At 35.9% G+C, this 26,675-nt stretch overlaps 4 protein-coding genes across 4 annotated transcripts; 2 read left to right on the plus strand and 2 right to left on the minus strand.

Moving 5' to 3' along the window:
- The first annotated feature begins 735 nt into the window (after positions 1-735).
- On the plus strand, positions 736-8,212 carry LOC112525773 (cingulin-like protein 1). Its single transcript, XM_025136037.1, has 3 exons — positions 736-2,192; positions 4,612-5,298; positions 7,172-8,212. The coding sequence occupies exons 1-3, from the start codon at positions 951-953 to the stop codon at positions 7,754-7,756; spliced, it is 2,514 nt and encodes an 837-aa protein (XP_024991805.1). The 5' UTR covers positions 736-950; the 3' UTR covers positions 7,757-8,212.
- A 782-nt stretch (positions 8,213-8,994) lies between these two features.
- LOC112525179 (UDP-rhamnose/UDP-galactose transporter 2-like) lies at positions 8,995-13,758 on the minus strand. Its single transcript, XM_025135185.1, has 5 exons — positions 13,291-13,758; positions 11,261-11,445; positions 10,700-10,900; positions 9,646-9,813; positions 8,995-9,560 (listed from the first exon to the last, which is right to left on the minus strand). Exons 1-5 carry the CDS (start codon positions 13,418-13,420, stop codon positions 9,222-9,224), a joined length of 1,023 nt encoding a protein of 340 aa, XP_024990953.1. The 5' UTR covers positions 13,421-13,758; the 3' UTR covers positions 8,995-9,221.
- A 2,531-nt stretch (positions 13,759-16,289) lies between these two features.
- On the plus strand, positions 16,290-24,811 carry LOC112525295. The gene is made up of 2 exons (XM_025135367.1): positions 16,290-16,488; positions 24,054-24,811. The coding sequence occupies exon 2, from the start codon at positions 24,072-24,074 to the stop codon at positions 24,615-24,617; it is 546 nt and encodes a 181-aa protein (XP_024991135.1). The 5' UTR covers positions 16,290-16,488; positions 24,054-24,071; the 3' UTR covers positions 24,618-24,811.
- On the minus strand, positions 18,957-20,104 carry LOC112525296 (60S acidic ribosomal protein P0-like). Its single transcript, XM_025135368.1, has 2 exons — positions 19,486-20,104; positions 18,957-19,403 (listed from the first exon to the last, which is right to left on the minus strand). Exons 1-2 carry the CDS (start codon positions 19,603-19,605, stop codon positions 19,194-19,196), a joined length of 330 nt encoding a protein of 109 aa, XP_024991136.1. The 5' UTR covers positions 19,606-20,104; the 3' UTR covers positions 18,957-19,193.
- Positions 24,812-26,675: the final 1,864 nt, after the last annotated feature.

A 26,675-nucleotide genomic window follows, 5' to 3' on the forward strand; every position in this document is an offset into this window, starting at 1 on the left:
AAGTGTAAATGGTTTGGAAGCTGTTGAAGTTATAGCTCATTGAACTCGAAATTCAACAAATAGAAAGCCATGGATGTTCTCGTTCTAAAAATGGTAAACTAGCAAAATAAAAAGGAACCCCATGTTAATATTGGTTCAATTAAATGTCAGTTTGTTTTTTAAAACGTCACGAACTTCTGGGATCTTACAATTTCTCATATTTATGTTGTAACAAAAAGTATTATTGATTTTGCTTTTAGATTTCACAATATCTTCTATCATACGTGTTTTAAAACCATGAGTTTTAAAACGGACAATTCTGATACGTTTAGCTCTAAATTTAAGAAAACGTAGAACGAGGTTGAGTTTGAATTTCTAAGAATAAAACTTTATTAAGGGGGTGTTTGAAATTGTTTATTTGAAACAACTTATGTTTTTTTACAAAAGTACTTACCAACTTTTATTATAAGTCAGAAGGGTTTAACTTCTTCATAAACTTATTATTACCGGTTTGACATCGGTATAATTGTTTATCCAAACAATCAAAAATGCTTATTACCGATACTGCATCGAAATAAGTCAATAACTTGTTTTTTATAATCAACCCCAAAACACCCCCCATAAGTTTTCAAGACTTTGGTGTATTTGTGAGTAAAATCTTGAAAACAGATGTGTGAAAAAAAACCAAGTAAAAGCGAAAGGTTAAATTTTTTTGATTATAGAGGATTTTAGGAACATCTTGAAATCTCCAAGAATCAAAAGGGGGATTCAGGGAGTCCAGATTGACATTGGTACATACAGTCCTGGCTTAAAAAAGTTGGAAGCAGCGGTCGTTTGATCATACAGATTTGGGTGATTTCATTTGATTTGATTACTTCAATCAGCAACTGAGAATTTCTTTCAATTTCTTGTGTAATTGGAAAACCGTTGCCGGAGTGATTACAGAGACTGGCACTGGCACTGGGACTGCCATGGATGATATGGAGGATTCTTTGTTCGAGGGTATGGTCCTCTTCGACCCTTCTTCATCTTCTTCTCAATTGCCTGTAAAATCTGCACTAGATGATAATAATAAGCATGATGACAGTATTCAACTACGTAATCATGGTGAAATTAGTCAGCAACCTCCCCAATCCCCAACTCCCGCCGCCATAACCACCACCGGAGCTTCATTTGAACCCCTGGATGAGAACCTGTTCTCGGATCTAACCCTCTTCCAACCCCAATCTCAAGATGACGTCTCCTCCACTCTCGATCATCCTCCTCTTTCACCGTCATCATCGTCATCATCACGTAGTACTACTGATGTTGCCACAACATTTGCATCGCCATCACAAACATCAGCCACAATTACTTCTACCAGTGTTAGTAATAGTAGAGGAGCTGCCCCCCTTGCCCGATCCCTTTCATCACAGAATTCTTCCACCAGGAAAAAGAAGAGAGCTGGTATAAGGATCGGTTATGGTAGAACAACTCAGACTCAAGATGCCAATGTTGATGTTGATGACATGCAGCCTCAACTCCGTCTCCCCTCCCACTCAACAACTACATCTCCATCTCCATCTCCATCCCTGTCCTCTGCTTCATCACTGCCCGTGGTTATTGCTGAAGAAAAGGATGAACCAGGGGAACAAAAACAGCAAATCATTCCTGATTCTGAAATTAGTTCTGATTTAACAGCAGCAGCCACTTCCACAGCCGAAGAACAGATCAAGATAAATGAGGTAATTCCGAATTCAGAGTCTGTGGAATTGACACCAAAGAATATACCACAAGAAGAAGAAGAAGAAGAAAAGGAGAAGAAACAAGTCCAGAGTAGGGAGAATTCAATGGAGTCCAGATATGACCAAATTAAGGCACAGATCGCTGACAAGCTCAATTGTGCCCAGCAAGCAGTAGCTTCTGTGTCTGCCAAACGCAAGGACTTCATTAGGAAGAGAAGGAAAGCGGAGGAGGAGCTGAATCTTGCGTCTGCAAAGCACAAGGAAATGGAGAAGGAGCTGGAGGAAGCTGTTGAGTCTGAAGATTTTGAGACTGCGGAAAGAGTCAGTGACAGCCTTGCAGCAGCTGAGAAGAACAAGGAGCTTCTTTCCATTGCCTTGAGAGATGCTGAATCCAACTGTGATGCCATTGATGCTAAGATGCAGGAGGCTTTGGAGTTGCAAATTGTGGCTGAGGAGGAATGTGCAGCTCTGCTGGAAAGCTTCGCGATGGTGAGTTCTTTTTCATCCTATATATATATATATGTGTGTGTGTGTGTGTGTGTATGTACACACCTTTCAGCATTGCTGCACTCATGAAGCTAGAGTTATAGAGATCCATAAATTGCACAAGCACTTGTGTTTCTCATGCTGCCCTTGATTTATATAATACAAATGTACACACTTCCATGGGGGATTTCATGACTTATCCATCAATGACTATTATGTGGCTGCATATGTGTAACTGATATCTATAAATATATGATCTATAATGCTCATTAACCCAAAACTACAATGGCTTTTGCTGCACCCTGAAGCTAGAGTGATAGAGGTCCAAAGATTGCAAAGGCACTTGTATTTTCTCATGCTGCTCTTGATTTATAGAATATAGATGCAGTCTTCTATTGGGGTTTTCATGACTTCCTACATCAAAGACCTATTAAGTGGCAACATATGTGTAAGTAATTTTATAGAAACAGATTACACATCCACACATGAAGTCTTGAAGCTAAAGCAAACTGATCAAGAAGGAAAGTAGTTCTAATCCTAATATAACTTGGACTTCTAATCCTAATATGATCCTATACTGGATATCCATTCTACCAACTTAGCAAGCAAAACAAAGAGAACTTTCAAATAGAGTTCACTGCAAAAGATTAAAAGGACCGAAACAGACAACAAAAGAAATCCTTGCAGTAGGTTGCCATGATTGGTTGTGGACCAGATGTTCCTACTCCTGACTCACCTTTTGAAAAGAAATTTTCATGTGAAGTTCTGACAGATTTAGAAGATAAATCCATATAAATCCACATGGATGTCACTGTGAAAAGCTTTCTTAGCATTAGAGCAGGTCGAAATAATGTTAGAATGCATTAGGATGATTGTCATTATGATAACTTTTAGTATATATTTTTTTTTTACTTATTTACAATTATCTTTAGGATTAGTAATTTTAGGACAATCATATATCTTGTTGCTGTTATTATATAGGGAGATGTAATCTTCAAAATTGATGATTAGATGATTGTAGAAAAATGGTTAGGAGTTTGACTCATAGGTGAGATTTGGTTATCTGTCTCAAGAGATCTTACTTGTTTTTTGGTGTGAATTAGAAACCTAGTTTGTTTACTGTTTTCTTAATCCTTTCTCTTCACCTAAATCTAACATATATTGTGATTCACTTTGTCGTTAGAGCCGGAAAACCTTAATTTTGGTCGCACGAAAAAAATTTAGCCAAATAAGCCACCATCCATCTCTGACTATCCTCGATCAGAACCCTAATATGCTGTCATCATCAACTCCCAGATCAAAAACCTGATCTACAGCCATAATTAAGCCAAACCCTGAATTTCAGTCATCATCAGGAAGGGCAAGCATAAGAAAGAAGAGAAATCTTAATAGGTTAATTGTGGGAAAAATAGAATGTGTTTCTGGCAAAATCAAAGAGGCATGTTGCAAGTTATCATTCGATAACCAAGTTGAGGAACACATAAACTTAGTCCTACTCTAAGAATCCAACATTGTGTGATCTGTCACGAGGTGGTGAAGGAATCTATAATTGAGAACAAGATTGGAAAGCCAACCAATAGAATATGATGCGAGGTCATCCATGATTGAAGTTGCCAAGTACAAGAATATCATTAGCCGACTCAAACAAATGAAGATGTTAGATGAAGCTTCAGTGGAAATCAGAGATGATTATGTGATGGAAAAATGGTGTTGCCGCTTTTGTTTCCAAGGAGGTTAAGCATATTGATTTCGTTATTCTACAAGATTTACTTAAAGCATATTGTAATATAAGATTAGTTATGTGGTCCCTCTCTATCTAAGAAGCAATTTCAAGATACAATGTCAAGCATACAACCAGTACTAAAGACTATTACCATGTAATTCTAAGCGTAATACAACTAGGAATTCCAAAACTAACATGATGTTACCTCTTAGCAAGAGGTAAATGATGTATCAACTAGAACATGAGTAATGAGATTTTCCAGAGCCATGCCCTGTTGACGTAGTGTTGTAGTCAACCTACATATATTTTATAACTAACAACCGATTTGATTTGGGTACTCACTGCATTAATTTCTAATTTCATAAGTGAAAGTTATCAGTTTGCATGCAATTCCTAGGGAATGTCCTGCTTATATAATGTACACACATTTGCATTCTTTGACGATGAATAGCAGGTGAATAAGGGACCTTTAGTTGAGGGCTGCCATTTAAGGGTGGTGTGCATCTGCTTTGAAGCCTGTTAAAGTATCGACAATTAATAAAAAAATGTGTTCAAAGCAAAGTTATTGATAATAAATTACAATCTTTAATTGATTTATACCTTGGATGGTGATGCTATCTTAGGTATCTAATATTTTATGCCTTTGTTACCATCCTTATTCTAGTAAGTTAAATGATCTTTACAAATGGTTTTTTCCAGGATGCTGATCATGATGCAGATGCTGTCATCTCAAATGCCAAATCTAAGACTTCAGAAGAATTGGAGAAGTGGCTATCCTTATCTGAAGCTTTAGAGGTGAAGAAAATGGAAGTGGAAATTGAATCACATGTTTTATCGGGAGCATGCCTGATGTTAGATGATTCCATTGAACATGCTGTCAAGGATGACAGGGAAGAAAGTGAACTCCTTCACAAGAAAAAAAATATGTTGGCAGAGGAACTGCAGGAATTGCTTGCTTTGGTGAAGCAGAAGGAAGCAGTAATAGCAGAAAATGATTCGAAGATCGAAAAGGTTGAGAAAAGGATGGCTGATGTAGTCTCTAGCTTCCAGGAGGCACAATCAAACATTCATTCGAAGTCTGATAATCTTCAACTGGGTCTTTCTCAACTGCAACTCGATAGTGATGCTTTGTCTAGAAAAAAGGAGGAAATTGATGATTATTTCCTCCAGGAAGAAGCCAGAGGTTCAAAAGTCAGGGAACTTGGCCGAATTTCTGCAGCTGAAGCAGGCATGTACCAAGAAGTCGTAAACCTGCGTAGGAGTTTAGTACAGTTCATCTCGAAATCGTGGGAAGATAAAGCAAGGTTAGCTAGGACTGAGCAAAAGTTGTTTGATGATGTTCAAATGCTCAGACAAGATATTTCTGCTGTAAGAGCTTCTCTTCAGGTTAGTCCTCGGATTAATCGTGGACTCACCATAATTTCGAACCAAGCACAGGATAGAGTTTTCATCCAAACAGTTTTTGCTTGATTTTGAAGAATGGTGAAGTCCATGATTTATCACTCTCCTTTAGCGTTATTCTTTTGTTCATTCTTTCTTTTCTTTTTTGGCTAAGTGTTGCTTGCTCTCTAGGAAATTCTGTGAGTGTTCCCAAAGTATGCATCTATGTTCTGGTTATCATCTTTCACTTCACCTTCACCAATGTTGTAACTTTATCACCTTCTAACTAATGCAATGACTGCGGTTTGAAGGGTATAAATGTAAACCAACTAGAATGTCATCACTTCTGTAGTGCCTGTTGACTCTCTCTTAAATTTGTGCAAGGACAAATGGGGTATCAAGTTAGGGATGGGGAGGAGTTATTCTGAAAATAAGTCACAACCCACCTTTCTTTCATTAAATGCAACAAAAATAGCAACAAGTAGTTTAAGAACTTGGGGATCTTTTACATATTGAAGATCAAAATCACTATATTTGTGTTTGATTCTTAAGGCCATCCCATTCTTACTGTAACACAAATACCATTCTGGTGAATCTTGTCTAAGCATACATCCACACATGCACACCAAATGATCTGTATTGGTTTCTTGGTCCTAAATATTTAGTGAATAATAGCATGGACACCGTTCTTCAAAAAAGGAAAAAATAGCATGGACACCATTCTTCGAAAAAGAAAAAAAATAGCATGGACACAATTCCTGTCTAGTGCTAGATTGTTTAATTTAGGAACAAAGTAAACTCTAACTTAATTTATCTTTTCTAATTATTTTTTTATCGTTGCAACTCTTCTCTTTCCTTCTATACCATTGGGTATGAGATTTTGGCTTTTCTTAGAGAAAATTGCATAAAAAAGTATAATTTTTTACTTGATCAAGTCACTGTATGTTTGGTTGAGAGTTTGGTTACGAGTTTGGTTACTAAATCAGCTGGCATGCTTGTCTTGTAACACTATTCGTACAGCGTATGACATAATGCAATTTGCAATTTGTGATATTTGTACTACACTGAACTAGTGGTCAACATGGTTCAGTTCATTGGTTTTGTGTGATTAATTGTGAAAACCAAATGTTTTGGCTTTATGATATTGGGAACCTCCAACAGACCCAACCTTCATGGTTCTGTGTTCTGGTCTCAGTTTTAGGTGAGCAGGTTGGCGGTTTGTGCCTAGTAATTACAAATTCTCTATCATATTTAATGCAGTTCTAGCCCAATCAATATGTTTTTCAAATTTCCAACCCAAATAATTATTTTAATTCAAATTTCAAGCTAATCCAATTAAGATTCAAAATTCATTCAACTTTGGGTTTCTGCATGCATGCAACTTTGGAGCAGTGTACTACAGGTTACATTTGTGGATTCAATGTTTTTGATTTTAGAATTATGCTCTAGTGGCCACAGATGAGAGGGACAAATAATAGTGAACCTCCTAAAAATTTCCTTCCACAATTGCAAACCACATTTGCAATTCAGGGAATGTCTTGTATACCAAACCAAACGAGCTCAGTATAGGAGACCTGATCTCTGCCCCAGGGAACAGGCAGCTGTTTCCGTGAAGACCCCTGGTTTGTGCAAAGTGTGCGGAAGAAAAATAGAACTAAAAGTAGCTAAATAAAAAAAATTAGAACATTCAGATAAGAACTTGAAAGCAAGAACAGCAGATATGCTAAATTTTGGAGAATGAACTAGGAGTAAACAACAATATAGAAACATACAAATATAACAAGATGAGATATCATGCCACAACTTATACTTGCTTATTTAATAAAAACCATTGTTTTAGCAATACAATCGCTCTAAACTCTCTTTCTTGATGTTTTAGGATCTATCTTCAACAAAATCAGGAACCCAGCAGGCAATTGAATCTTCCAAGCAGAGGCTTCTCTTTATAGAAAAAAGAGTCCCAGAGCTAGAATCTGAAAAGAGAGTCGCTGCTACTGCAAGAAATTTCAAAGAAGCAGCACGTATCGCCAACGAGGCAAAGACACTATACGTTGAAAAAGAAAGTCTGCAAACTAAAATAGACGAAGTCGTGTCAGAGCTTAAGAAGATAGAGGACGATATTAACCACAATGTCAATAGACTGCAGGAAAAAGAAGAAAATATTTCGTCAATGGAGAAGGAATTGGAAATGGTCAGGTACCAACGGCTACTTCTCCTTGCTGGTACAGCCACGGCTGAAAGATCAGCTGCTATAGAGTTAGGTGACCTTCAAGAAGCTGATATTTTGCTGAAGGAAGCCGAGGCTGCAGATTCTGAAGCCAGAAAGATTCAGCCAACTTCCAAAGTTGAGGAGGAAGAGTTTGATACCGTCCCAAAGTCCTTCATTTCCATGGAACTTGTTGCCACTCTCGATAGGAATCAGCTAGCTGAACTGGCAGCATCTACTCAAATGGCTGAACCATGAACCAAGGTATTATATTGTAGAAAATGCTGTTTTTTTTGTCTGAAACTTCTGTTTTCTGATAACCATGGGGTTAAAATTTCCAAGAGAAAAGATCACAAATGTGGTTAATTGATTGAAAGAAAATAAGATCCCAAGAAAGGGACCCAGAAGATGTTTGAATGTCAAAAGGCTCGAGTTCTGTTCCAAATACCTATTTTTTGTTTTATTTCTCATCCATCCACCCATGCATTTTTATTGGGATTTTGACTTCAAGTCTTTTCTTTGAACCTGTTTATCTACAGAATGTTGTACAAACCATTGCATTTGATGTCATTTTCTATCCTTTTGAGTTGTCAAGACCTTTCCTATAATTTACTTGTGTGATATTGTTTAAAGCCATTGTTCATGGAAACAACCTTTATTCCCCTTGGAGTAGAGGAAATGTTTGCCTACATTTTATCTCTTTCAGATTGTACTGTCGAGTGGGATATACTGGTTACGTTTAGTTTGGTTGTAGTTATATGTTTAAAAGTTTGATCTTATCTGATTTTGGTGATGATTAAGGAACTTATGCTTCTCTTGTCATGGTTGTGTTGGTGATTTCAGTGCCATCAAGAGTTTTGGTGTAATTGTGTTTTACATGTAATCGACTAGGTGATAAAGCAAGCATAATGTGAGTATGGAGGTGCAGAATGCACATTCACATATGTTGCCTCTATTACCTTAAATCGCCATAAGTCGGGGTCAAAGGGGCTCCTAACATAACCAGGAGGTCTCGGTTCAAATCGAAGGAGGAATAAAAATCCTCTTGTAGCCACGGAGGTTCAAATGCGGTGATTCCGGGCTATCTGCAAAGCAGGTGGTCGTCCTGGGATTAGTCGGCTCACATAGCGGTTGGATATCCAGGTTAATAAAAAAAAAGGGGGCTCCTAACGTGGTTCCAGACATCTGTGAAGACTAGCTCAAAAGTTTAAGTTGAAATTCAGAACCATATTTGATCTTATTCTTAGGCAGTTTGCTTTGTAACTGTTGTGCAGATATCAAAACCGCTTAACTGATCCGTAACCATAATACCAAAGGCCGTACAAGCTCGAATTAGTGTATTTGGAAAGTGAACATGTACACGATCCAATTACTTATTCATTCCGTGTATCATACGAATGTACATGTCAACATGCATACACTTATAAAGCTCGAGACTCCGATACCAATTTCAGGGTCGAACTTGAATCGATATTCAAACTCAGAAAGCAATAAATAGATAAATACCCAAATGAGGCAGTTGATATAAATTAATCTAATGAATTTAACATAAGAATTTCTATAACAGAATGAGCAATGAGCTTGAGCTACATAAAGACTATAGATTCCAATAAATCCCTTCTAATCTTTAAATGCATCAAACATAAAAACACATTGAAACAACACCAAAACCAAATTATGATCATCATGTATGTCTCTAATACAAATCTCCATTCTCTTCTCTCTATTTCGATTCACCGAGCTCCGCTTTCTCCACTCCGTCCTTCAATAAATTTAACTCCTCTTCCGTCAAACTATGCTTAGAATGGGGCGCGCTTTTGCTGCTCGCCTTTTCCACCTCCACCGCCCAACTATAAATCACCATTCCAGCAACTGCAACCAGCATTCCCAGAATGTTCTTGAAGGTCAGCTCTGAATCAAATAAGAGCCACCCTAAGGTCAGCACACATACAGTTTTCATGTGGCCTAAAACCTGGAATGAAACCGCCGAGAACCGCCCGATGCAGAGGTACTGGCTAATGTTGCAGAAAACCGCCAATGAGCATGAAATGAGAATGAATATCTGCGAATGGTACTGACTGAATCAGATGTATGGTCGACAGTAAAAAAAAAAAGCCATTTGAAATGAAAGAAAAAAGTTTGCTTACAATTGCACCAGAAGATATGGTTTTCATATAGTTAGAAATAAGATTTCCGGTTAGATAATAGTCGATGAAAGGACCGAATACAAGGAGTGAGAGAGCTTGGATAGGAGCGGTTTTACTCAATAACTCGAAAGCTCCAACAGAGTACTTCTTCTGCAAGGAGCCGATAGACTGCAAGTACATTATATACATCAATTGTCAGATCACAAATAAGGTGGCACACACAGCGGCGGATCCAGAAAAATTTCCATGCGGAGGCACTAAATAATTAGCATAATATAAAATTAAAAAAATAACTATAAAAAGTACCGTCTAATGAAAAATGACAAAGTGGTTTTTTACAACACCCAACTGGTTTTTTCCTTCTTTTGTCCTTTTTTACCAAAAAATAAACCGAGGGTCAAAAGGATTCGAACTTGCAACCTCTGATTACCATGCAAGGACAGTACCAGTAGACTACAACCAATTCGCTGATTGCAAACACGGTATGGGTAGATGTTACAGATGACAAATCAAGCAATCAATTGATGAATCAATTTCCTTTTGGGCGTAAAGCGTCTGTAGGTGGCTTTTTAAGTGTGCCATCAAATCCTCTTTCACACATCAATTGAAGTGGATACACCTTTAAGACCCCTAAATTTTCCCACTGTGACGGTATGATAGAGCGCTTGCCGGGTACGTGCACCCCCTCTGGCCGTTTTAAATCCTCCCGTAGACGGGAGGAAGGGAGTTGGGAGGTAGAGGGTAGGGATTAGTGCTAGTGAGTCGGTAGTTAGGTTTTATGTTTTTCTTGTACTCAACTCTCTTCATGTTACCGCTGCTTACTTATATTCAGCTTTTCAAATTTCAATGTTACCCGTTTTTCTCTCTTTCTCTCTCTTTCACACACTTTTCACAAGTTGAGGGTCTTCATGGAAACATCCGCTCTTCTAGGTAGAGGTCAAGTCTACGTATATCTTACCCTCCCACACCCCACCTCTAGGTGGGATATATTGTGCTCGTTTGGTTTGGTTACAATGTAAGAACACAAATGTTAAGAGAAGAGGATTAAGCTCACAATTTGTTGCAATGATGTTGCCAAAACTGCTACGCATGCACATATAAAACCTTTGGCATTAACTTTGACATCAGTCACGGTGCAAACGCCCACGCCTATAACAACAACTACAACAGCAACTTTGACTTCCTTTGAGTAACGTTTACTATGAAGAATCCACTCCATTACACAAACCACTGGAATCATGCTCAGTTTGGAAATCTACACCACAGAAAAAAAAACACTCCAGTTATTAGCACGACTTCTTAAAATTATTATCTATAAAAATAGTAACGAAGCAAGTGCATTGTTGATTGTTGACATCAAATAAAACCAAACAAATCCAGTATATCTATATCCCACTCGACAGTCGGGTCTGGTTTAATGGAAAATTTTCTTATTTCTGTTGTAAATTCTAATTATGGGTTTCCCTAATATTAGTGTCTCCTAGATGATAAATAAACTACCACATCCACTTTGGCATAACTGAAAATAAATCAGCTACATATGTATTATGTTGTGGAATTGTAACAGAATCTTTTACATAGAACATGTGTAGAAAGTCATTTAAGGAATACATACTTGGTAGAATCCAACGGAATTCAGCATAAGACTGAGGTTCATCCCTGTGATCGACATATTTGCAACAATTGAAAACCAGAGAAGTTCCCACAAAGGAACATGCTTTGATGCAGTGTATCCCGTAGAATTTGACACGAACCCGACCAGTGCAGTTACAGCAAAGTGGAATCCCGTCAATGTTGTGGCTGGAGAGAGCAACATGGCACTAAGCCGATTAGTAAAGGCATCACAACTCGGCCGGAAAAAAATCTAGGTTTCATAGAGTAAGATACAGTTCAGAAACAACAATTAAGAAAAACTTAAGAAAGAAAAGTAACCAACGATCACCACAATCTCCTCTTGTACCTTCCACAGATGTTAATTTGTGGTGAATTTAATCGGTTATAAGCTGAATTATTCAGCTGGTTAGAGTTGGTAGGTCGTTTTATCTTGTAAGTAATTTTAGAAAGTCAATTCATGTTCAAGCTGTATAAAGTACTCCCTCCGTCCCGAAATAAGCTTGCACATTTCTATAATAGTTTTGTCCCAAAATAAGTGTCCACTTTCAAAAGTAAGTGTTTGCCTTCCAATTCTACCCTTAATTATGAGCTTGAGAAATTTATTACTCCCTCTATTATTAAGAGTAAACTTGTCATTTAGTTAATTAAGAAGTGTAATAATTACAAATTTTTTAAACTGTGAACCTTTTTCAATGTGAACTATTATTTTGCGACTCTAGCTCCCTAGAATTATCTTGCAATGCAAACTCAACATGGTATTTCAATTTCTACATACCTTCTGAAGGTAGAAAGAACGTTCAGAAATTTCAGATTTGAATGCAGAAGAAAGAATCAACAAAGTAAAACTTGGAGAATCCTCATACGTGGTTTTGAAGGAGTATACAAACCTTATCTCACCTCTGTTCAAGCATCGGTTAAGGAATTAGAGAGTTTGTTGCCCAACCAAGATACACAAAAAGAAAAAACGTGAACGGGGACTGGATTGATGATAAACAAGAATCATGGGTTGCAAACAGTGATTCGATTGATGATGAAAAAAGAGAATTATTGGTTCAGTTCTCCACCTTAACGACAAAAAGGGGATCCACAAAATTAGTTCTATACATATGCCCAACAATGAGAAAAATAAATGCAATAGCTAAATTTAGCATAATGGTTGTCAAGAACGATGATCTCAGGAACAGCTAAGGTTCTTTTCGCTAAGTGTAAGACAAAAGAGAAGGACAACTCAAAGTTTACAAGATGTGAAAATAATCAAGCAAGGAACTTCAATTATATAGTCTGCCGCTGGTAAGGATACAGAAATCTTGATGGAATTCCGGTACATCATCAAAAAAGAAACAACCACTCTACTAACTCTTTAGGTAGAGATCAGGTCTGCATACATTCCAACCCCACCCTCCCCCCCACCTCCAAAAAAGAAGTCCAAAAGACCCCACCATTTAAATCACTAAATATGGAAAAGCAGAAAGACTCAACCCTCTAAAGATATCATCCCCCTGATCAAACACAAAAGAGATTGCTGGTGTTTGATAGCTCATATGCTTATAAATCTGCACATGAGTGCATCCACTCCAGTTCGGATATCTTTCCCGGAAAAACAAAGATATCAACCACCGATATTAAGATCTGGGAAATTCAATGATTTATATAATGAGGTCAGCTTTATACAATTCTTGCATAAAGATGTGATATAGACATTGTAAGCACTTCAATTGTATCTTGTTGTACACTGAAGGCATAACCCCAAAACAGGATTGGGATCTCTTTAAAAGTCAGTCCACATATAACCTAAACAAAGTAGAGCTGAATTTAGGATCATACAGTAAAATTCAAATTCAATCTCTGGGGTTAGAAAGTAGATCACGCAAACTAATGCACAGATTTAGCAGCAACTAATCGGTCAAATACAAAATTCCCCACGGATCAATAAGATTACAGGAAGCATATACTCAAACAGGTGGCAGATCTACACAAATATCGCATTCAATTGAAGTAGAGAGAACTATAATACGAGATCTAAGAACTGACCGAAAGAGAACGAATAACCATTGGCGGACATGAGCTGCTTGTTGGCCATAATGATTCCAACAGAACTTATAACATTCATAGCCCAGGCACCCACATCGGATACGGGAGAAACTTTCTTCTCGCTCTCCATTATCCCTTCTCTTTCACTCACTCGATCTCACAGAGAAGTGTTGAAGAAACTGTAAAGAATTGAGGAACACAAGAAAAGGGGGAGAGGAAAGTGAAGATTTGGAACACCCACCGACGGCAATTTCAAGAAGGGTCCAAATGGGGTCTAGAGTAGCGAGTGATGGGGTTTTATACGAGCACGATGGTTGACAGCAAGAAGAAATCAAGATTCCAAGAATAACAGGGTGATAAGAAAGGATGCCATTAGCGAGCGGTGATCTGGTTCCAGTCTTGGATGAAGACAAGATCCATTTGGGAGAAAAAAAATATAGGGAAAAAGGGTGGAATTAGCAGAGCTTGTTTCTGGTCTTTGGTGTTTCTATTCCTTTTCACTGGAGTTATGAGTCAGTTTACCCACTTCTTTTTGCCATTTTCATGTTTCTTTAAACCTCTGTAATTCATTGATTTGTACCTTTACAGCATCTTCAAAGAGTTATGGTGTCTTCCTTTTAAATTTGAATGTTTCTCTATTTTCTATTTTATTTGTTTCTGTTTTAGATGAAAGTTTAGCATAGTTGTTAGAACAAATTTTTATCATTAAAATAAAATCAACTTTCACTTAATTCTTATTTTTGAGAACCAACTTTCAAAATCATCATTTAAGGGTGTCTATCAAACTTTTTGTTTATTTAAGGGTATGTTTGATCTATTGTATAGGTATCAGGTAATTTAAGAGTGTCTATCAAACTTTTGGTTTGATTTGCCAAATTTGATTTGAACTTTATATTGATATGGTTTAGTTGGATGCAAAAATCTTGAATGTGATATTTAATAGTTATTTTTTATTGCATTAATTAGTTTTTTTCTATTAAATTGATTTTTTTATTGCATTAGTAAAAAAATAATTTTTATTGTGGTAATTTGAATTCTTTTTGAAAAAATCTTTAATTTGATATTTGAATTTAAAAAAAACAAGATTTGAAATGAAAAATAGATTTTATTACATTAATTTAAAAAAAAAACGAATTTTAGTTATTTTTCTATAATTATTTTGTAATTTTAAATATGACGTGAAATATTAGTTCTAATATAAAAATTAATGAGACATGAAATATCTTAGTTGACAAAAAATTTGGATGATATCAGCATTAACAGGTCAACAGGTTAACCAGACCTTTAAATAAACAAAAAGTTTGATAGATACCCTAAATGACGATTTTGAAAGTTGGTTCCCCAAAATAAGAATCAAGTGAAAGTTGGTTCCATTTTTGTGCAATTTTCCATTTCAAAAAATTTAAAATAACATAGTTGTTGAAGATGCATGTAAATCATATCAAAATGAAATGTAAAGAAATCTGATCAAACGAGTTTATTCTGGATGAATATTTTCACTTTTTAGTTAATTTTTCATATTTGAACTACAATAGTCAAGATTTTACAAGTGTCCATTTCCCAACTTACAAGATTTTATGGATGAATTATGATTCCGATGGGCCATTTTGTAAGCTGCTACGCCAATTTTACAAGTCGACTCCACCAGAATTATATATAATTAAAAAAAAATGATGTTTTGCAAATTGGGAGATGGAAACTTGCCAAAGTTTGACTATTTTGGTCAAACCGAAAAAGAAAAGTAGGTTAAAAGGTGGACAATAGCGTCTAGAATTTACTAATTTGGTTGATTTTTCTAAAATTATGTGTTGTTCGGTTTTTATTTTTAATAACCTGTTCTTGAAAGTTCGAATTTGATATCTATGACAAGATATGTCGGACAAGAAAAAATAATTGTTTTTCAAGAAAGCTTTTGGGCAAATTGCATGATAAATAATGTACTTTAACTTGATTCTTGTTTTTTTGTAACGTAAGTACCTAAGATGTAAGTTTTGAACATTTAAGTACCTGAGAAACCGGTTGAAAATAAACCATAATACATAAAAACTAATTTTAGATTAAGATATCCATGTCAGCAAATAATACTGAGTTGGATACCACATCAACATGATAACTGGTTAATGATGCTTTCTTTTTTGGCGAATCATAAGTGCTGACGGGTACTCAGGTACAAAAAATACACAACAGAGAAATCACAAAAACATTGGAGCTCGATCTAAAGGTAAAGTGTGGGACGTAATTTGTTTTTGTTTTCTAACCACTGTATCCTGTAAAACTATCGCTCATCAGGGTGAAGCTGTTATTAGGGAATTGCACTCAGCACAAGCTTCGGACCTTGTCTCTACCTCTCTTTGTTGTTTTGCTTTAAACGATATATGTTGGTGTGTTTGCTTCCGTTGTAAATGAAAAGTAAGATCACATTTGTTAACCAAAATGTCAAAATTATACTTGGACCATCTAAAGAAACGTTTTAGATGAATTTTGTAAGCAAGTTTACGAAAGACATGTGGCGTAATAGCATTCAATGTTTCAAACAATTTGACTGATATGAGGTTATAAGTTGAAGTCGTTAATTTTGTGCGAACAAACTCTTAATAATAATAAAAAAAAGAAACCTAACATATATCAAGGGGTCATTATTTTAGGGGCTATTTATTAGTTACTGATTGGGTTGACTCGATCAGCAATATTGACTCGATCAACATTGGTTGTTTGACAGTTGTTGAATAGTTTGGTGCATAATGATTAAGTGGTCAAAATGATTAATAGACCTTCATGATATAATGCAAGATGAAATATTATTGTTTGGTAGTTGTTTACAATGAAATCATAATGCTTAATGATTAAGAAAGACTGAAGATACAAAATTATTCAAAAGAATTTTAGAACCATTAAAAACAAATATTTTTTTTATCAAACAAGATTTATCTGTTATTAATTCAGATATTGTCTCTAATGTCCTAAAATCAAAATCTGACCGTAATACCTATCGAAAACTTGCGGAATCAGCTCTAAAATGATGCTTACCCCGGTCACTTTTATGTTTCCAGAGCGTGTCCATTAGGTTTTTCATCTGTTACTCGCTCCTCCTTCTCCCCCTCATCTCTCCTCGTCCTTCCTCTCATCGGTCGTCGCTCCTCCTCCCTCCTCCCGTCTCATCTCTCCAGCACGGTTCATAAGGGAATTTGATTGTGTAAGGTATGTCTGTGATGTGATCTTAAAATTACGACATGTACAAATTTGATTGCATTTGGTGAATTCCCTTTTTGAATTATTGCCCAGATGTTTCTTGCATCAGTTGTTTTCACTGCAGTTTGCAGTGAAACATACATGTTCTGATGTTCATCCTTGTAGCATTCCAAAGTGTTCTTTACATTTTCTTGTTAATATAGTATGGTTTAGGAGAGATCTGAGGGTAAAAGATAACCCTGCTTTAGCTGATGGTGTAAGAGCAGGTAAAGTGATAGCAGTGCCAGTGTTCATATGGGCACCTAAAGAAGAAGAAGGCCATTATTGATTCATCCTTAAAGAATCTTGGAACTTTTCTTATCACCAAGAGATATTCTGATAGTGTTTCTTCTCTTCTTGGTGTCACCAAATCCACTGGTGCTACTCAAATCTTCTTTAAGTCAGCCCCTAACTTCATTTATATGGGGTATATCGTTTATCCTTTTCTCTTTTTGGTTATAATTTTAGCAGATTTCAAGGATGTCAATTTCATGTTTCTTGTATGAATGCATCATAGATCTTTAGCTACAAGTTCCATGAACTTTTTAACCACAGATAAAGATTTTAGGAGCTTGAAAACTTTGAAGCATACCCCTTTTGTTCTATTTTGATATGGAACACAGACTTATTGAATTAAAACACCCAGATCAAAAAGAGCATTTTCAAACCTAGAAAAGCTTTCTTCATCTAAAAATCAACAATCTTGAAGAATCTGATTGAATTATTTGATCTCAGAATGCAAATATTCCCTGAAGTGAACTTCCCAAACTCCATTATTGATGGGTACATTAATCTGGCCTGCAGACATGTAGTTCGACTTTGCTGCAGAATTGGTTAAAGAACATATTGCTAGAATTAGAATATAAATATATTGGGATTAAAGAACTAAAACTATCTGTCAAGTTTTAATTTGAAAGGCTTTAAGGTTGAATTTACAGAATCAAAAGTAGAGCTAGTCTTCTGGAAATAGAGTACATACAATGCGTGCTTATATCAGACCCTAACTGGAAAGGGCATACAGATTGCAGTATATAACTCTGTCAGGGAAACAAAAAATAAAATAAAGTATTTACTTGTTTTAACAAGTTGCTTATATTTCACGGTCATTGCTAGGATTCTCATTGTTTCTTTAGGCTACAAAGCCAAAACTCTTTCAGACCCAGCTCCATATCTTAAACTCTAGCAGACGCAGCTATAACACATGAAATGTTAGCATTACCAAGGGTAGTGGCTGAACACACCTGCAACTTCCCCTTGTTAGGGAGACGTAAGGTGATTTACTTCCAAGGATCATAGATCTCAATCAAAACGTTTTTGCTGTTTTGTGTTCTAGCTATGCATATCCTAAGCTCCAAAGCTGTTCACGTTAGCTTTAAAGATTTTCGATTATGGGAGAGGACATAAGCTGATATTAGCCAGGGTCACGTTTGCACAGCCGAAAAAGGGTGTTGGGTCTTGAAAATGACTTGAGTGGTTTGTTCTTTTCAAGCTAAATCAAAATACTGGGAACTTGTGTCATGTGGGTAGGAAATAATATCAGTTTCTACATATTTTAGTTCAGAGGCTAATACAAAAGCAGAGGCAAAAACATAGTTGCAGGCCTCCAGTTGGCCAGCAATCATGGCTTACTAGTCCTCACATTGCAAGTGATTCTGAATTGGTTATACAAGATATTAAAGTTGTTTTGGTGTACACACAGAGGTTGATCAAGAAACCTATTCATAATGGGTGTCTCCTTAATCAATGCGTACAGCTTGAGCACAATCACACAAACTTCATAAGAAAATTTGGCGTATTGGCGATCTTTCCATTTGTTGTACCTTTTAGACGATAATATTGTACATGCTTTACTTTGATGTGATTCTGATATGTTTCCCTTTGTATGTGTATCCTTTCTTAAATTTGCTCATGTATAATTGTACTCCCTATATATTGAAATGGAATACAAGGAAATCCTGAAGGGGATTATTCCAGAATTGCAAACTCTATTAGTACTAAAGCCTGTTAGTGTTCATGGCCTTCCTGTTCTTCAGGTTATTTAATTACGCTTCCAGAAGGAGTCTATGGCTTGCTCATCCCACTTGTTTATAAGCTTTTGTCTCTAATGAAGTGGTAATCGTGTATAAGATAGTTTAGGGGGAGCTGATTGGATGAACCTACTTGGACTTTTGTGTAGGATATGGCTTCTGTGAACACTGTGCAGGATTCCACAAACAAATATGTACGAGTATCATGTACACAAATAGGTCATATATATCAACCAAAAAACCATGGTGATCTAAGCAACTAGCATTGTGGAATATTTCACTATTGGAAATGGATATGCTTGCATTGATCATTGCCAAGGTTGCATAAGCAAATTGTTGTTGATGGTTAGAGATGCTTTAGGCCATGATTTGGCAACCATAAAGCCAAAAAAATAAACCCACTCACCTGTCACATTGCTAGAATAAACCTTGTCGAAGTCAAAAAGCCAAAACTGTTCTGTAGTTGATGAAAATTGACGAAATCAAATTTACAATTATATAGCTAGTGCAATGTCTATGTCTACTAATTGGGTCTTGAATTCCTTTGGATAACCGACCTACAGTTCAAGTACTATGATTTTTAATACTAGGTGTAAATTTTAATGGGTGTGTGTTTTCTTGAATCTTTATGTTTTAATCTAGTATGTTCTAATCTACTAATGCAAGCATGTAGTGGTAGAAGACTGAACCATTGTCATACACAGTAAGAACCACAAGACTGTATGAGAACGGCCTAATCCCAAGTTTGGCTAGAAGAGCAGCCTCAGAAGAACCCACTTTGTCACCCTTCTTGATGAGCTCCACAAGGGTGATGATTTCAACAGTACCCTTGTTAATCTTGGTGGGAATGTTAAGGACCTGAAGAGTTGTAATTCGATATTAGGAACGACTTCAAGAGCATTTGTAGCGTGTTGAGCATAGAAATTACAAATATTAATACCTGGAAGAAAGAAGTCTGAGAGGGATCTAGACCAGTGTTTCCAGGGGGAACAACCACAGCCACTGGAGCCACTAATCCAACCTGATAATAACATAGTGTCATGTTATAAGCCAGAACCATCAAATATACACTAATCACAAAGCTATAAATCTTGAAACATGCATAAAACTACAGCAAAAATACTTTGCAAGGGATTAACAATTTATATTGCTTTGGCAACAACTCAAATACAAAAACCATAACAAGAAAATTCCAAATTCTCATACAGAAACCAAACAACATAATTTAAGAAAACTCAAATTGGCTGGCACAAGTACATCTAAATGGGTTAAACAAGAAGCAGAACTGTTGTCACTCTCTAATATAAAATCAAAGAAAGATATTTATGGTCAAATCAAGACTTCCTGATTCCATTCTACTACTAATGCAATGTCTATGTCTACTAATTGGGTCTTGAATTCCTTTGGAGTTCCAGTCTCATCCGGTGATCTTTGATGGCCAGATGGATCAAGTTGCTTGCTGTTTATAGTAATTATCGAGTCTTTTCCTATTGACATTGTCATAACATATAAATATCACTTGAAGTGGGATCATTAGAGGGTATTAGAAGAGAGAACGACATGCTAATGAAATAAAAGATACTTGATTTGTCTAGACAAATGGGTCTGCTATTTGAAAATAGAACCCAATGGTCTTGGGGCTGTCACTGATATTCTAGCTGCAGGATTTTAGATGTTCTGTTCTATAGTTTATATATGTGTTTAAAAACCTTTTAGTATATTCTTTTTCTTTTGGTTACCTGCTGTCCAGCACCCTTATCTCGACTTTGATGCTAATTTCGACTTAGATGCAGCTTGTATTTGCGAAAACTCAAAACATGAAAGTTGTAAGCCCGTCCGTTGGCTTTCCAAAACATCTTGAATCGCCTTATCAAAGCTCGGATGAGTCAAATATGGTCGAAACGCCACAGCCTCGCAAATCTGTCAAATATCCCTTTTTGTTCTTTCACTTGTTGTGCACAACTTGTTTTACATAATTGTTATCTTTCACTTGTGTTCACAACTTGTTCTAGAAAGAGCATATCGACCTCATTTTTACCATTCTTCTTTTTTACCTTGGGAGGTCTAATTCCTCATTCCTATGATCAGTTTTTGTTGGATTTAGGAAATCATCTTGAATGGTGATAATGCATATAAAAACTATATATAAAGACACAATTTACCAGATAACTATGGAAACAAGATAATCACAAATCATTATGCAACTATCAAGGCTACACTTACGGAGAGTCATCCTTTTTTTAGAATGTTCTTGCCAACATCACTGTTAGTTACCAGTTTAGACCTAAATGAATTGCAAAATCACTAGCCTTATGTTTTGTGGTTGTGTAGACTTAAACTAATTCATACATATCAGTAATCAGTAATCATAATCTGTAGGTGCATTCTTGTTGATAATTCGACATTGATGTGAACCAAGGAAACCAAACAAATTAGATAAATAAAAGCATTGATGAGGAAAATGCAATGACTAGAGATGAAGTACCTTAGTAATGAAAATAAAACATCTTCAAACCATTGAGGCAAATCGTCTTCAACAAGCATTAATCAATCAAATTCTAGAAAAGGATGACTATCTGTACTTGTAGCCTTGATAGTTGTATATGATTTGTGATTATCTTGTTTGCATATTTATCTTGTAAATTGTATCTTTATATACAGTTTCTATATGCATTATCACCAGTCAAGGTGATTTCCTAAATCTCATAGATGTATTATTATTTTATGCATTAGTTATGTATGAAGTCAACATGCAAGGCAAAGTACCCCATTGCTTTCTTTGCCAATGGAATATATTAACTGCTTTGACTAGCTAGCATTGAATGCTAGAGTTATAGATAAGCTCATTGAAGACTTGATATTCATGATGAGTAGAATCAATACAAATCTATAAAATGCAGCTTTAGCAATGTCACTATAACAGTCGAAGATGTAGCAAGGACGTTTAGTGAGGAAGTGCCAATGAATGAGATATACTTAAGATAATATAACTAAAGGGAAGTTGGGTATTGGTGAGCAACTTAGTAATTGGTTAAAGGCAGGATGAGTTAATCGTTCCACTTGTCTCATGTGACCATAAATGTATTGAAGTTTGAAGAGCAGTTGTACAAAATTGGAGGAAGCCATGTTATGCTCCAAGGAGATGAATTTGGGGTCTCTAAAGGGCCTGACTTCTTTTTTTTCTTTCTCATAAGCCCTGTCTGTATAAAGACATATGTTTGGAGTAAGTGGTAAATGATCAGTTATTGTTTGTTTAAAATTATTATTTAACCTTTTGTTTGAATTAAGCGTTGAATGAAAAATGTGTTGTATGAAAATTCTCAATGACAAAAATTCTTAATTTTTAATTTTTGTAAATAAAGATATTTAATCTAAGGGGCTGTTTGGTTGGTTTTCCATTAAGTACTGTATGGGTAAAGCCGTCTGTGTGGATTAATTTGTTTGTGTAGATTGCTAAGGTTTTTGTTTGAGATGGTTTATCATAGATGGAAGGAACATGCTTTTTAATTGGAGGGATAGGTTTGGGAAAAAACTTGGCTTTCTGCATAAAGCTCTCCCCTAGAAGCTTACTGAATAAGCCACTACCAAATAGTCTTGCATAGCCGACCAAATAAGCTGTGAGTCCCATTAAGGTCATTAAGCTGCTAACAAATATGCCCTAACATATGATATAAAGTCAATGTTGAGTATAGATGAAATAATAGAGCGGTATAATGGGGAGAAATATTGGCTTAAACCGAAACACACGTTATCTACACTGAGCGATTAAGTCATCAACTTAATCAATACGCCATAAACAATTATATACATATGACCGAGCAAAGAAGCCATTCTTCCTGTTAAGACCATCAAGCTAAAAACAAACAAACAAACATACACCTAAGGCATCAAGCCCACGTTTGATCAATGTAACAGACATTATTTAAAGGTTGATATATGACATTTTTTGCAATGAGGATACTCTAAAGAAGGTCAAAGGGAGTCACTTCAGAGAAGGTGAATGAGCATCTCTTGTGATGGATTGTTCATCTCCACAAGGAGGAGCAACTTGTACCAAAAATGCAATTGACGATAGATATGGGTAGCCCAGCATGTAAAAGAGGTATAGAGAGGGACCTAACAAACTGTACCTTAAGATTTGTATGCAAGCAGAGTGTGATCTAGGTTGGTCACTTGGTCAGCTTCTCTTCGTAATTGTTATGTGAATTTTAGCTTATCATGGAGACTTGAAGTTAGTGAACAGTTTTTCCACTCAGGTTTCTGAATAAGTTTATTATCCATCCATCATTGACCTATATACCCGAAAGAGTGCTTGTAGAATTGCAAAAGACAACCAATTGGTTTGTTTTGTATTAGTAGCTCGACTTCATCCACATGGGAGAATTATCATGGAGACTTGAGGTTCATGAACAGTTTTTCACTCGGGTTTCTTAAAGTTTGTATTGTCTATTGTTGCTTTCTTTCTTGAGTTCTAATTGCAGACAATAAGTTCATAAATTGTATTTTGTTTCGATTACAACTGTACCTTATTTTAATTAAGCATATGAATTTACACATTATACATTTTCTTTCTTGAAATGAACACTTTCTTAAAGACACTTAGAAGGTAGGGACAGCATCCATGCTGCAACGCCAGTCATGAGACGGTGATCATGATCTGAGTATGAGTTTTTAGGGTCTATCCACATGTGAGTACGAATTTGACATGTGGATGATCTAATTTATAGGAGTAACATAAGGGCCCATTTGGTTTGGCTGAATGTTTTTGAGGGATTTAGATTTTGTGGAAGGACTTGGATAGGAAGGATATGGAGTTGAAAGTTTTGGAATCTTTGGTTTCTGGGATTTCGAATGGAATTGAATTCCATTCTTTTATAAATCTTGTTTGGTTTGTAGGTTGGAATGAAATTTAAATGTTATGATCTTACATATTATGCTTCGCCTCAGAAGAATCAGGGAGATGAGATGTGGAGGCAATGGAAAGATTAGGGCAGATTTGATGAAAGAGGCAGGGTAGAGGTGTGATGGGAACAATTGAAATCCATCTTGGATTTGAAATGACAGCCATCTCCAACGGATTTCTAAATTTGTCGGTTGTTGGATTTCAAATCCAAACTTCCCAACAAACCGAACATCAGATTTGAATGGAATTCAATTCCAAATCCCGCAAACCAAACAGGCCCTAAGGTTATTGTTTTCATATTAGACGTAGAAAGTGCCCTTTCAAGGTATGCTTAGGAGATGCCGGATTATTCCGGTTTAATGGCCTCATGTGGCTGATTGTCTGATTACAAAGGACTTTTTAGGGCTCAAGGATAAATGATAGCATTGATGTTAAATAATTTGAAGTATAAAGGAGTAGGTCTAGTTTACATAATTGAATAGCCATTTAATGTACTTGTTCTTATTCTTTCGTTTGTTTTCTTTTCAATTACTGTTATAAAGCATATGTAGATGTAGATGAAGGACTCTCGTCCATAATCACACAGATACGTTTCCCTTTTTCAGGAAGTGGTCTCGAAAGCTATGGATGATTCATTTACCATTCAAATAAGCGGCAACTTAGTCAAACAGCTAGCTGATGACAGCGAGAGAGCGAAGAAGAAAACCAGGAAACCAAAACCAAAGACACCGAAAATCCCCCAACAAAGCCAAGCCAAACCCACCAATCAGAAGGAGATCCATGACGACTCTCAAGCCCTAAAAGGTGGGCTCCCTGCCACCGCCGGATGGCCGCCAATGTACCTCCCAATTCCTCCACCTGCACCACCTGCTAATCCAGAGCTAGATGCCATCCGTTCCGTCCTTCAAGACAGTGAAAGGGTTCTGGAAAAACTAAAAAAGCAAGAAGATGAGATGGTGGTGGAAGTAACACAAAAGGCAAAGGAACTTCATGATAAGGAGTTTAAACTTCCACAGCCAAAACCCATGCCGTGTTCGGCCGATTTAACCGCCTGCCTGGATTGCTACAAAGAGAACACCAAAGACCCGCTAAAATGCAGTACGGTGGTGAAGAACTTTGCTGATTGTGCTCGCACCATAAGGCAACAGGTGACTTCATCAAATCAATAAAACTTGTGATGCACATGATTTTGCTCGACAACGGAGGCGGGAATAACTCAACAGGGGAACAGAGTATGTGTTTTGTTGGACAGTTTTTACAAATATTTGAAATGTTGTAAGGTTACATGGTGTTATTGTTAGAGTGATGAATCAATCCTTTTGGAAATTGGGAAAAATAAAAAAAATTCTCCTCATTAATTAGCATCCGATTGAATGGTAATCGACTTCATCAATGATTTGATGTCTAAAGTCTTCATTCCTTAAATGGTTTTGATGTCTAAAATAATATGCATCAATAAACAATACTTCATGCATAAAAAATGATTTTTAAGAGTTTTTGTCAAATAATTTATAATACAATACAATATATATATATATATATATATATATATGTGTGTGTGTGTGTATGTATGCATACATGTGTATGTATGTATGTATGTCTATATAAGGGTTGAGTCATTTGTTAACCATATATTAACTGTTATGTGTGTGAATCAATCATAACCTTTAATTTATTCAATCTACGTGGTAAAACATCATTAACATCTTTGTAGTAATAGTAAAATGAATGTGTGCTATGTCGCAATGAACAATAGTGAACAAGGTAAAATTGGAAAAATTTAGGAACTTTTATTATGCACCAATTTCAGTTACCGGGAATCTCTCCTTCATCGTTTTGAAACCGAAATCAACCATATTTTACTTGTTCATTTATGAATAGTTATTAGTTCACAAATGAACATATCAGTATATCACTGAAAACATTAGAAACAAAGAAATCATCTGAATCAATATATTGAATGGTGTTGTGTCATTTTGATTATCCATCATTCAAAATAATTTGAACATAACCATTGAGAATATTGAGAATGATGATATATTTGTCATCCCTAAAAACAATCAATTATTTTTTATAGCATCCCATTTAGTACAATAAAGCAACTTAAAATGAAAATTACCTTTTTTTTTTAAGTAACCATGACTAAAGAATGATTTTGATTGGTCAAACGAGTTAACAAAGTTAACACCATTTTTTGGGTTAACAAAAGATCTTCTGCCCCACCCCTCTCTCTCTCTCTCTATGTGTGTGTGTGTGTGTGTGTGTGTGAAGATTTGATTTTTTTTACCTTCACAACATTTTGTTGTGAAGTTTTAAATGTAAAAATGTTGTCTTACGTGTCTCACGAAAACAGGTTGGTCTCACGTGAACCCAATCCTATATGTTGTGAAGGTAACCTTCACAGTGTTTTTGCAGTGAATGTTCAGATTTTTTTTTACTTTAACAATATTTTGTTGTGAAATTTCAAGTGTAAAAGTGTTGTCTTACTTGTCTCATGAAAACAGGTTGGTCTCACGTGAACCCAACCCTATATATATTGTGAATGTAACATTCACAGTGTTTTTGCTATGAATGTTCGGATTTTTTTTACCTTCACAACATTCTGTTGTGAAGTTTCAAGTATAAAAATGTTGTCTCACGTGTCTCACGAAAACATGTTGGTCTCACGTGAACTTATAGGGTTAGGTTCACGTGAGACCAACTTCAACATTTTTACACTTGAAACTTCACAACAAATATTGTGAAGGTAAAAAAAATCCAAACTTTCACAACGCTTTGTTATGAAATTTTAAGTGTAAAAATATTGTCTCACATGATTCCAAGTCTCTCTCTCTCTCTATATATATATATATGTATATGTATGTATAATATAGGTGAAGGTTTAAATAGAACAATACCATTTTACGAAAACGCGATAGTAAAAAAGATACAATCATATAATAAGTCAACCATCACAAAACACATCTCGTATCCATTCCAATTTTGAATCGGGCTTAAAACTTGCCCCACATATATGTGACGAAGGTTTTTGACCAACCATATGTAGGAGCGAATTAACAGGTGTTCTTCGCTCCACATCTAATAGATTTCGGCCAAAAGATCCAATCAAATCATTTATTGGATGTTGATTTTTTTGATAACTAATCAAATCATTGGATGTTGATTTCTTACAACACATCCAATCATCCAATTATTTCACTTAAAAGCACTATTCATATAAATTGAAC

The sequence above is a fragment of the Cynara cardunculus genome (genome assembly GCF_001531365.2).
Source record: "Cynara cardunculus var. scolymus isolate 2C chromosome LG 13, CcrdV1, whole genome shotgun sequence".
Lineage (NCBI taxonomy): Eukaryota > Viridiplantae > Streptophyta > Magnoliopsida > Asterales > Asteraceae > Cynara > Cynara cardunculus.